Here is a 13,031-nt window from a genome sequence, read left to right on the forward strand (position 1 = left end):
ATTAGGTGCTTATAAAATATGAATACATGTGGGATTGTGGATAAAGAGCATATATGTTATACTCAAGTATAATCTTTACGTAGGACGTACATCATTGTGTTCTCACATTTTTCACATGGGTGGGTACTGATTTATTACACAATTATGACCTCTCTTAAATACCTCCCAGTCTCAGGTATGTTAATTGCCCCAGGCCTTATCAACAGCACACCTATATGTTGTGCCCTAAGGCAGAAAGCTATATCAAAGGGTCCGTTGCTTGTTTCCAATTCCTGACACAGTTGAAATATGCTTTTGGTAGGCCTACGTGCCTAGAATAACATGGTTCAAATGGCAGTAGACCTATTTAGGGGACTACTTTATTATGCTCCCAGTCTGTGGAATGTGTGGAAGAACATTCTCTAGTGACACGGTTCTGAGATTTTTCCGGAGTGTATGTGTTCTCCAAGGACGATACAAAGTAAATATCTCGCTACTATTTCAGTGCCTTTTTGCTTGCTACTGCCATACGCTTCAATGCACTCTGTTTCGTTTTGGTGACGTTAACCCTAACATGAATCAAATATTTATTAAACCATTTTTTTGTACTTCGGGTAGGCTCATTTTGCCTACCCCGAAGCCCCCCTGCTCGCTCCCTAGTCTTTCATTGCCCTTAACGGTAGCCTAAAATGAAACGCGCGACCGTCGGTGTGTGCCTGGCTGCCTCTCCCCTCCCCGCTATGCTCCCTTGAGTTGACTGGAGCATTCACTGAAGGCGAGTGAGAACTTGTCTGTAAAGTTGAACAGAAAAATACTTAATGGCTTACTCAGTATAGAAAAAGCAGCCGGAGCATGGGAGAAGATGGTTCAAAATCATGGTTTATCAACTTTGGGGGACAAAATGTTATATGATGACAAACTCAAATTGTGTTTGTGTGTGCAATTACATTTAAATTTAAAATAATTCAAGTGTACTACATACAATTAACTACTTTTTGGGGGGGATAGTAACATTTTAAGAAAGTGTGTAATTTTACGATGATAAAATAAGACTACACCACAACCAATTCATACTTCAAACCCTTATCTGGATAAATTGTATTTTGTAAATGTATCATCATTATAACCTGAAGTCCAGCTCATCATTGGCTACTGTAACATAACGTGATTAATTAACAGTGTTACAATATAACACAATTGCAACATCACACGTTGCTGCCTGTTGCTACTTGGTTTCAACTCCACAACGTATTTGGCGTATCTTGACCACCATCTAGTGGTATAAATGGTTCTTACATAAAAATCCAAAATGGCGGCGCCCTTAAGGACATTGTGCTGTACAGGTGAGGTTATTTACAAGTCAATTGCTTATACTTTTCATAAGATCTAATGGTAATTTTCTGCTGTAAATGTGAATATCAGTCGGCTCCCAGTTGACAATCTGTTTGTTTTTTATATTGAGCTAGACAGATCGCTAGTTACGCTAGATTTGATCAAATGTCTAGGCAACTAGCTAACGTTAGCTAGCAAAAGAAACTAGAGAGCCTAAATGAACTGAATTCCTGATGGTCTGTTTTCAGCTTTGAGGCATTCCAGTCGTTGTTTTACTACGACGTGTGGGACACAGGCTGGAATCAAGTGGAGGACCGAGTAAGTTCTAAACGACACAGACAAACAACTGTCAGAACAAAATGAGACACACACACACACAATTGTAGCTATTACGGCTCTGTTTTGATATGCTTAGTTCTTTACAATTTCAATGGGTTTGTCCATAGAAATGGTCTGGCCCGCAGTGGAACAGAGTATGGCCCCATGACAGATCTCCCTGACTGGTCCTTTGCAGGCAAGTTCACATGTAGGAGCATGCATTTTTAGGTTGTTTTCACATATTGTCCTAGTGAACTCTTAGATAGAAAGAAAAACAACAACAATAACTTATCTTTTGTATTCACACTGTCCTTGCCTTTGAATGAGGACTCAACTATTTTGGCAGTTCACTTCACTTACTTTGTGGTCCTAGTCCTCTGCATTCAAGTTGCTATGTTTAGAAAGGAACCACAATATTTTTGCAACATTCACTCAATGCACTCTGGGTTATTGCAAAGTTAAGGACAAGCCATTCTCAGCAGAACGTGTTATCGGACAGCTAGATACTTGCAAGTCAAATGCTCCTTTAAGTTGCTCTGGAGAGAGCAGAGAGCGCACGCCTGCATCCACATTAACAAGGCTGGAGTGGAGAGGTGAAAAGGCCAAGAAACACGAGCAATGGACATCCCTGACAATCTGAAATGGTCTGAAATGGTCTGGGTTTGGCAGATGCCAGGAAAACGCTACCACTGTGGCTCTTCTTTCACAGAAGAGTGTTAGCTGTTATAGCAGCAAAGGGGGGACCAACTCCAAATTAATGCCCATCATTTTGGAATGAGATGTTCAACAAGCCGGTGTATATACTTTTGGGTATGTATCTCACACACTCCGGACTCCGACGTTGCTCATCCTGATATAATGTGTGTTTTGTTGTGAGATATTACTTCACTGTTGAAGCTAGGAACACAAGCATTTCACTACACCTGTAATAACATCTGCTAAATAGGTGTATGCGAACAAGAACATTTGAAACTTTTTTTGGGGGGGGGTTGTCTGCTAATTTACTAAAATGAAACTTGGTCACGTACACAGATTTGCAGATGTTATCGCAGGTGCGGCGAAATGTTTGGGTTTCTAGCTTCAACAGTGCAGTAACACCTAGCAATAAAACACACATAATATCAGAACGGGCAATGTCAGAGATCAGTGTGTGTATATATTACACACAGTACCAGTCAATCAAAAGTTTGGACACACCTACGCATTTAAGGGGTTTTCTTCATTTTTACTGTTTTCTACGTTGTAGAATAATAGTGAAGACATCAAAACTATGAAATAACACGGCGGTCCATCCCAAACCGTCTCAATTGGGTTGAGGTTGGGGGATTGTGGAGGCCAGGTCATTTGATGCAGCACTCCATCACTCCTTCTTGATCAAATAGCCCTTACGAAGCCTGGAGGTGTGTAAGTCATTGTTGTGTTGAAAAACAAAAGATAGACCCACTAAGCGTAAACCAGATGGGATGGCGTATCGCTGCAGAATGCTGTGGTAGCCATGCTGGTTAAGTGTGCCTTGAATTCTAAATAAATCACAGACCGTGTCACCAGCAAAGCACCATCATACCTCCTCCTCCATGCTTCACGGTGGGAACCACACATGCACATCCGTTTACCTACTCTGCATCTCACAAAGACACGGCGGTTGGAACCAAAAATCTCCCATTTGGACTCATTAGACCAAAGGACAGATTTCCACCAGTCTAATGTCCATTGCTCGTGTTTCTTGGCCCAAGCAAGTCTCTTCTTATTATTTGTGTCCTTTAGTGGTTTCTTTGCAGCAATTCGACCATGAAGAACTGATTCAGGCAGTCTCCTCTGAACAGTTTATGTTGATGTGTCTGATACTTGAACTCTGAAGCATTTATTTGAGCTGCAATTTCTGAGGCTGGTAACTCTAATGAACTTATCATCCACAGCAGAGGTAACTCTGGGTCTTCCTTTCCTGTGACAGTCCTCATGAGAGACAGTTTCATCATAGCACTTGATGGTTTTTGCAACTGCACTTGAAGAAACTTTAAAAGTTCTTGAAATGTTCTGGATTGACTGACCTTCATGTCTTAAAGTAATGATAGACTGTCATTTCTCTTTGCTTATATGAGCTCTTCCTGACATAATATGGACTTGGTCTTTTACCAAATAGGGCTATCTTCTGAATACCAACCCTACCTTGTCACAACACAACTGATGGGCTCAAATGCATTAAGGAAATAAATTCCACAAATTAAATTTGAACAAGGCACACCTGTTAATTGACATGCATTCCAGGTGACTACCTCATGAAGCTGGTTGAGAGAATGCCAAGAGTGCACAAAGCTGTCATCAAGGCAAAGGGTGGCTACTTTGAAGAATCTCATTTAAATATCTTTTGATTTATTTGTTTAACACTTTGTGGGTTATCACATGATTCCACATGTGTTATTTCATAGTTTTGATGTCTTCACTATTCTACGATGTAGAAAATAGTCAAAATAAAGAGAACCTGGAATGAGTAGGTTTGTCCAAACTTTTGACTGGTGCTGTATACTTATAATGTATACAAACATATAATGGTGTTTAAAGACAGTATATGAATAGAAAAGGTGTGTACAGCAGTGGTTATATACTACTGCTGGTAATCTGAATAATCCTTCCAAATTTGGTTAAGTAGTGAAGGTTTAGTGTGCCCCAAAAAATGCACAGCTCCCTAATGAGAGAACCTCTATTCTGAACTCTTTTAATAAAAAATGTCTTGATGCAGGCAGATTATTTGATAGGGTTACCCCATGTGAAATTGGTGCAGAGATTGAAGTGTGTTGGGACTACTGGTCATGCTCTGTCAAATAGAACCCAGTGTGTTAAGGCAGATGGTCCTACGTCATAGAGCTGCGCTCAGGTGTGCCTCAAGGATCAACTTTAGCTCCCCTGTGGTTTATTATCTAGATCAAGGGGTAGGCAACCCTGGTCCTGGAGTGCTGCAGCCACTTCATGTTTTTGATTTAACCAACCTGGAAAACCAGGTGTGTTGAATTGAGGCTATCACTGAGCTGATCAATGTACTTAAATAGCTCAGTAGTGGTGCCTAGTTGAGACAAAATCCTGCAGTATCTGCAGCAATCCAGGAACATGGTTGCCTACCCCTGATCTCGATAATAAACCACAGGGGAGCTTCAATTGGTCCTTATGGTACACCAACATTGGAAGACGTATTGAGACAGCTGATGGACATTTTGATGCGGATTATTTAGTTATCTATTCAAGTGGCAGCAGTTTGGCTTTTGGAAAAAGCTCAAACATCTTTTCAACATCATTCAACAGAATCTGTACGTTTTGAAGCTTGTTCTGAATTCCAATACTAAACACTCTGAAAACCATGTAATTACTACCGTGCGAGGACATTCTATAGAGCAAGTCAAAACATACAAATGTTTGGGTGAATGGGAAGTTGAGCTTCACCAGCCGTGAAGAGAACCTTGTCAGGAAACTCGAGCTGCGTATTAGGTTTTATTACCGGCACAAAGCTTAGTAGTTGATTTGTTGTGCTTTTCTCTCTGTGTTGGACTCTGGATATACTGTTCGTGTGCAAGCCTCAAGCTCTACACTGAAGGCTCTTGATTGTGTGTCATGCAGCCCTTGTTTTTGTCACCAATCGGCGATGTCTAACTACAGTGCTGTTGGGAGAACATCACTAGCAACACACAGGCTCAAACACCGCTGTTTTGATCTATCCTCTCTTCTAGCTCGAAATTAAAACTCATACAAGCTCAGATCTCAAGCTTATTTTATGCTAACAGTCCCAAAAATGTTTAGAGCATGGAAAAAGGTCATTTCATTACTCAGCCCCCCCTGGTCGTGGAATTCCCTCCCAGTCAACCTAAAACCCCAGGACCTGGTGTCCCTGTAGGAGGTCAAAGGGCAAATAGATGAACAGGTTGTTGAGACATGTAGCTGTTTCTAGTTGTCACCCCGTGTCACTAGATTGCATTGCCTTCTGTGAGGAAACATGTTTTACTTCACACACCTGCACTGTTTGCTGTTGTATTTGTGCTGTTGCCAGTGTCTGTCTGTGTTTTTGTCTCTCATATTTTTTTGTTTTTAATCACAGCCCCTGTCCCCACAGGAGGCCATTTGCCTCTTTCCAGGCCTTCATTGTGAATACGAATTGGTTCTTAATTGACTTACCTAGTTAAAAATGAAACTGTGTATACATCTAAAGTGTGTAAAACAGTATGTAAACATTATTAAAGTGACCAGTGTTCGTCGATGACTCTATGTACATAGGGTAGCAATCTCTAAGTTTCAGGGTAGAGTATGGCTTGAACAGTGACTAAGGCTAGTGGGGACTGTTTAACAGTCTGATGGCCTTGAGATGGAAGCTGTTTTTCAGTCTCTCGGACCCAGCTTTGATGCACCTGTACTGACCTCTCCTTCTAGATGGTAGCGGGGTGAACAGGCAGTGGCTCTGATGGCTGAGGTTACATTTTGGAAGCCAATAGATTGCATTTAGTTAATATGATACCAATAATATTTACAAGTTAATATTGTGTAACAGAATAAATAGCAGAATAATAACTGCAGATTAAATGATGCTTAATTGAAAATTGTACTCCCAATGTAGGTTACTGCCCCTTTTTAAGAGCTAGGACTGATTTTGTACCCTATGTTGTGATTTTCACCATTATGTTGTCTTCTCTCACTATTCAAACCCCACAATCAATAAACAGTTTATGAAGCTCTCTTAGCCTATAGTCACATAGCAAACAACTAATCTGAACTAAAAACTCTACAGATATTTGGAATTTCTATGCATCCTTGACAATTGTTAATCAATATCCTAAAACAGCACTTTTTTTCCACGAACATGCACATCATAATCTTCCTCCTTTTTTTGTGCCACATTTGGGTTTATTGCAGGGCAAACGGTGTTGCAGTAGTGTGGTGTGGGAATAATGACAAGCGAATTTTGGAAGCTTTGTGTTTACATTGCCCTAAAAATGGGAACCGGACTGCGGAATTCAAGCGAACCAAATTCAGACCACCTCTCAAGATCGTCTCACTTCGGGGGCTCTTCTGAGGGGTCCGAGTTTCTTTGGAGTGTTCACACTGCCCCCCAAAATATTAACGAACCACACTAAGTTCCCAAAAATTGGCTGAAAAGGACCAAGTGCGAAAACAGCCTCTTGTGTAGTCTTAACATTCTGTATACTCCCCTTGTCCTAAGGGTAAAAAAATGACCCGCATTTAAAATCCGTGGACCCCACTTGTTATTATTACAACGCACCCGTCATAATTGTTTCCTTTACTAAAGTAGAGGATTATTATTGCTAAAGGTACTGCATAAGTGTAAACATTACTTTTTTCGTAAGAGATGGCACTTGTATAGCCTAAGAAACTAGTCGAAATGTGCAGGAAGTAGTTTTAATTGCATTTTGTTGAAGGGAAAATAACAGTCTTGAACTTTTTTGGCAACATAGTGATATATACTGTACAAAGAGGAATTCAACTTCAAAATACTAGTCTTCTCCCATTTTTTTAAAAACCATTGCCCCCACCCACAAGGTGTATAAACAATAAAATAAGATGACCAATACAAAACCAAAAACGTGAAGAACATAAATCAATTGACTTTAATTAGCACATGTATGTCTGCATGGACTTTGCAGATGTATTTCTCACATGTACAGCAGATAGTATTTGGTTTACAGTCCTTCTTTTGGGAGCAGAATTGGCATCTCCTCCTCTTGCCTGCTGCAGCCTCAGGTGGATCTGGACAAAATTCAGCCCCCTGAACAACTTTCACAAGCGCTGCTGTGCGGGGGAGGCGCTCCCTTCCTTGAATGTGTGGGGTTACAATTGCCTTTCCCAGCTGCTCCAGGAACTCCCTCCTCTTGTTCCGCTTATTAGGCATCCAAGTAGGATTGATATTGTTCCATATTACGAAAGGCATGGTATGAGGAAACATCACTGATGTTATGGAAGATGACCAGGGGTCAGCGGGCAGTCATCCTCCTGCAGCTGTAAGTTCCAATCACCTTGTCCAGGTTGTCCAAGCCTCCTTTATTGTGGTTGTAGTCCAGGATGATGGCTCTTCCTGTCCTCACGGACAACGATCTCAGCCGTTTTGTGAAGTGTGCTCAGGAGGACCACATTCTTGTTCCTCTTCGGGAGGTAAGAAACTAGAGTGGTGGTGGGTGTGAAGATAAACTTTTATGAGAAGGCCTCTCTACCCCTTGTGAGGAATGCGGGGGGGGGAGGGCTTGTTCTTTCTAACTGTGTTAACCATGGTGATCTTCCTCTTCAGGAGCTGCTGGCTGAGTTTATAAGAGGTGAAGAAATTGTCACACGTGACATTGTGCCCCCTCAGTCCATCTGTCACATTAAGTACAACCCGTATCCCCTGGTTCTTCCCCGGGCCTCCACTGGTCGGTTTCCCTGTGTAGACTTGCATATTCTATGCGTAGCTGGATTGTGCGTCACAGGCCAACTATACCTTGATGCCATACTTTGCTGGCTTGCTGGGCATATACGGCCAGAAACGACCGTGACCTTTTGACAAAATAGATTGTTTTCTGTGATACTGATAGTAATCACATAAATCAATGATATTACAGCAATACATAATACAATTTAAAATGAAAATCTCTTACATTACAGATATGAATACAAAAATGTACCTCTGAATGGAACCAGTTGCTCAATCTCTGTTACTTCAGGCCCAGAGTTGTAGAGGTATGGCAGACGCCCCACCCACTTCTCCCAAACCTCTCTTATGGTCGCCAGTTTGTCTCTCACACGTCTTGCAGGTCTTGACTCACGGTTATTAAATCGTAGCATTCTTGAGAAAGTGTGAAAGACTTTCAGTGGCATCGTGGCACGGAAAATCACTATTCCACTCTCTGCATCCCAGAGACTACATGTAGCCTCGCCTCAGGACCTGTTAACACCCGCTAAGATCACCAGCCCTATGTAGGCACGCAGGTCAATCTCATCCATCCTTTTCCAGTTGTCTCCATATTTACAGAAACCCTCTGTCGTGTCTTTGGCTATGCCGGATTAAGTGATATGACATGCTATTCTATAAAATAATTTCTCCGTAATTAATATTACCCGATTTAGCTAATCATGTAAATGTAATTAACTAGAGAGTCGGGGCACCACGAATATTTATACAGCTGTTATCTTCCGAATAAACTCTTAAAGACCTAGTAATATTTTACATCAATAGAAGTCAATATTAATCGTCACCTTAATTCAGTCTCATCTGAAAGTTGTAAATTCTTGGTTATCTTCACGAACCCTGGCTAACAAGTTGAATCAGCAATACAAAATTGGGTTTCATTATTTATTTACTAAATACCTAACTAATCACAAGAATTACATATACACAGAATTAATCATACCTTGTTTACAAATTATGTCATAAAGGGGCGGCAGGGTAGCCTAGTGGTTAGAGCGATGGACTAGTAACCGGAAGGTTGCAAGTTCAAACCCCTGAGCTGACAAGGTACAAATCTGTCGTTCTGCCCCTGAACAGGCAGTTAACCCACTGATCCTAGGCCGTCATTGAAAATAAGAATTTGTTCTTAACTGACTTGCCTGGTTAAATAAATATAAAATAAAATAAAAGGAAAATGTCCCTAGCGGGTGGAACAGATGTGACAGCTGGTTACACAAAAGAAAAGGGCTGGGTTTGAGTGAAAGAGTGGGAAGACTGAGGAAGAAGCTGTGCTATCATATCCGATGTCAGAAGGGTTCAGATAATAACTACAGAACGAAGCCAAATGTTCTGTAGTTATTATCTGAACCCTTCTGACATTGGACCGTCGTCCTCACTTCCTCGGAACAGGAGGTTACATTTTCGTCAAGGCTTTATATAGTGAAGCGAGAAGGGTGTGTCTGAAAAGTTGTATAACCCATGTCTCTTCAAAGGGGCGGGGCCACTGATTGAGCAGAGCCCTAACCTTATGAAAACCCAAATCTCTCATTTGGAAGCTAAAATTACTTTTCATCTCTTCACCAATAATTTTATATTCAAACATTTCAATTGAACAACAATTCCATGTGAATCCGATAACTCTGATGTGTAGACTTTCCACTGTAGAGTTTGTCATCCTATCATTGATGAGAATGTCCCAGATGACAAACTGACATCATATTCATTAAGTACCACCGCATATGTTCAATTGGTCGGATTTTCCAGAATATAGTTCATTTCCAGAATCTCTATGTTAACCAAGGGGTTTTCAAATTTCACATCAGTAGGGTAGAGAGAGGGAAAAGGGGGGAAGAGGTATTTAGGACTGTCATAAACCTACCCCCAGGCCAATGTCATGACACTTCCAAATGTGTCATCTCCAGGATGATTTTTTTTCGATGGCTGGTGTGATGAACATGTACAATGTTGAGGTGATGTCCTGTGCAACTGCATGTCTTGTGGGCCCTGGGGTCGTCCTTAAGACATTTTGTGCTGCCATCCTGCCCTGGTTGTCATATGGTGGCAAGGACCAAGTTATTTTGCTGTTCTTTGACAAAAATGTCTCTTTCAGCTTGGGGGAATTTCTTCATCTGAAGATGATGCATTGTGCTCTGGGTTGTATTCTTCCCCATCTTCTTCAGATTCCTCTTCTAAATCATTGTGCTCTTGTTCCTCCTTGGACAACTGAAAAATCAGATCTATGACCTTTTGGGCACTGACACGTGCACTCATGGCTTCAGCAACGAGATCATTTAGGGGGTTTTCTCTGCTGTTAAACATAGTGGTGAGTCATTTTTTACCCTTAAGACAACACAAGGGTTAATCAGGAACCAGGAATCAGGAACCTAATGTATGGCTGTTCAATGGAGCTGATTTGTGCTGTGTGTGTGTGTGTGTGTGTGTGGTTGGGAATATGATTTAGGCCTACATGATATGATTGTTTGTATTTGTTTTACACACAGATGGCCGGCCTGCACCCCCCCTGAAAGGACAGCTGAGGAGAAAGCAGGAGAGAGAGACGTTAGCAGTCAGTATCTTATGTTAACCTTCTATATTACCTCCATAAAGTTGAATATTTCATTTCAATACAGTTCACATATGATGTCCTTTCCACCTCCTTTATATTTCTTCTTCTTTTCACTTCCTCATCTTCTTTTCTCATCTCTTTCTCTGTCTCTTCCAGAGACGTGTAGTGAATCTCAGCTCGGAGGTGGATAAGGGGATGGAGGTGTGGAGGGAGAAACAGGAAGAAGCCAAAAGAATGCAGGAACGCAATAAATCTCTTCTGCTTAAACCCAAAGGAAACCTTTTATTGAAGAAAAAATAAGTGATCATCACATTTTCTGTTCTAGCCCACTTGAGTTATTGACAAAATGGAGGAGATTTGCGCAGTTGGTGTATGGCATTGTCTTTCCATTTATGTTTGTACTTATTTAGCCCTTTTCAATGTTTTCTGAAATTAAACTTGAATGTAAGTCCACTGCCTACTGTTAATCTACTGTCTTACTTGTTCTTGAACTTCTGTATGAAAATATATTAGGAACATGCCCTTTCTCTTATTACTGTGGCTTAGTTATTAACAATAGTTTGAGTAATATATTTATTTCCCTACTCCATGTCCTTCTTTCCCCACTAGAATGCAGCATTTTACCAGTTTAGGTCAATAGCAGTGCTTCGCTGCCATTTTGTCTCCAGCAGTCTCTAGTCTAGAGCAGTGGTTCCCAACCAGGGGTACTAGGACTCCTGGGGGTACTTGGCCTATCCACAAGGGGGGTACTTGAGAAGACTCATGAGGCCATAGTCCTACTGGTAAAATGCACATGAGGGAGTACTTCAGGGGTACTCCAGGTAGAGTAAAATTCAGTTGGTACAGTAACTAAAGGGTTGGGAACCACTGGTCTAGAGGGAGTGCTGTGGGGGCTGGTGAAAAGAGGAAGGGGTTGTCAGACAGAAACGTGACGTTGTGCAGCTGTGTGTTTTTGTATCTTCACATCACATGTAGGCCTAAGCTATGAGCGGCTGCTCCGTTTAACTAGACACAACGTTTTAGAGTTAATGTGTTAGAAGCTAATGTTGATACACTGTTTTAGGGTTAATGTGATAGAAACTAATGTTAAAATATGAATATGTGGTATTACTACGGGTAGCCTGCCTTCAGACTGCCCTCTTGCCACTTGGCGGTGCTGTAAAAAGTTCCATTGTGGGTGTGAATCAGTCTCCTAATGAAAAAATGGAGGCGCAGTGTAAGGCTGCAATCAGTGTGCATTCCTGTGTAGCCTACTGTAGGTGACACACTTTAGACACAGGGAAAGTGTGTTATGAGACAGTGTGTGTGTGCCACGCTGCTGTCTGGTAAGATGATGAAGAGGCTGTTCCTGAAGACATGGCAGTTTAACCATCTCTGAAGTGATCCCACCGGCATCTCCCGGTGTTAAACCTCTGCTGTGTGTGTGCCACTCTGTAACACAGTTTCCCAGTTCACGTCCCACCAATGCTGCTCTTATACAATAGACTAGAAGCTAAGCTAAGTGATACGAAGTCTAGTTCTAATTTCATATTTTCTTTCTTTTTCTTTTTTTCTTTCTGTCACAAGCGTATGGTAATTTTGAGTACTAAAGGGGTACCGTAGACTGCCCTCATTAACCTTGAGCTTACTTTGTATATGTAGCGTCAGCTGTAATTTAGAGTGACTTTGACTAACCAACAGTCTGTGTTTACAAAGTGAGGTAAGGCACTTAAGCTCCCAGTCTCTCTCTCTCGCTCTCTCTCACACAACCTTTCTACCTCTCCTCCCTCTCCCTATTTCTCTCCCTCATCTATCTTTTTTTCTCGCTCTCCCTCTTGCCTTCCCTCTCTCTTTCTCTCTCGTTCTCTCCCTCTCTCAGGTCTTCTTGCCAATCTCAGCAGAGCACCACTGTAATTAAGGCGTGCTAGCCACTAAGTTGCAGATTCTTTTATTGTTTTTTGTGTTAACTGTTTGTGGTGTCAATGGGTGAACAATAGAATTGGAATAGAATGATTCTAAATTCTGTGGGATGAACAATGAGCATTAATAACAGAGGACATGTTCTGTAATGTGTTAGAACCATGTACACAGAGTATACCAGATATGAGGAACACCTTCCTAATATTGAGTTGCACATCCCCTTTTTGCCATCAGAACAGCCTCAATTCGTCTCAAAACTGTTGGGCGTGAAAAACCCAGCAGCGTTGCAGTTCTTGACACAAACCGGTGTGCCTGGCACCTACTACCATACCCTGTTCAAAGGCACTTAAATATTTTGTCTTGCCCATTCACTCTCTGAACAACACACATACACAATCCATGTCTCAATTGTCTCAAGGCTTAAAAATCCTTCTTTAACCTGTCACCTCCCTTTCATCTACAATGATTGAAGTGGATTTAACAAGTGACACCAATAAGGGATCATATCTTTCACCTGGATTCACC

General features: G+C 41.4%; 1 protein-coding gene across 3 annotated transcripts; it reads left to right on the forward strand.

The window, feature by feature from the left end:
* Positions 1-391: 391 nt before the first annotated feature.
* On the forward strand, positions 392-11,058 carry mrpl52 (mitochondrial ribosomal protein L52). Of its 3 annotated transcripts, none has more exons than XM_029674340.2 (5): positions 392-460; positions 1,560-1,629; positions 1,758-1,837; positions 10,543-10,607; positions 10,764-11,058. In XM_029674340.2, the coding sequence occupies exons 1-5, from the start codon at positions 436-438 to the stop codon at positions 10,905-10,907; spliced, it is 384 nt and encodes a 127-aa protein (XP_029530200.1). In that variant the 5' UTR covers positions 392-435; the 3' UTR covers positions 10,908-11,058. The 3 variants fall into 3 exon arrangements, with proteins under 3 accessions (XP_029530200.1, XP_029530199.1, XP_029530201.1); XM_029674339.2 differs by lacking the exon at positions 392-460 and adding an exon at positions 1,217-1,322; XM_029674341.2 differs by lacking the exon at positions 392-460 and adding an exon at positions 1,217-1,322 and having other exon boundaries at positions 1,758-1,825.
* Positions 11,059-13,031: the final 1,973 nt, after the last annotated feature.

Source organism: Oncorhynchus nerka, linkage group LG12 (assembly GCF_034236695.1).
Source record: "Oncorhynchus nerka isolate Pitt River linkage group LG12, Oner_Uvic_2.0, whole genome shotgun sequence".
Lineage (NCBI taxonomy): Eukaryota > Metazoa > Chordata > Actinopteri > Salmoniformes > Salmonidae > Oncorhynchus > Oncorhynchus nerka.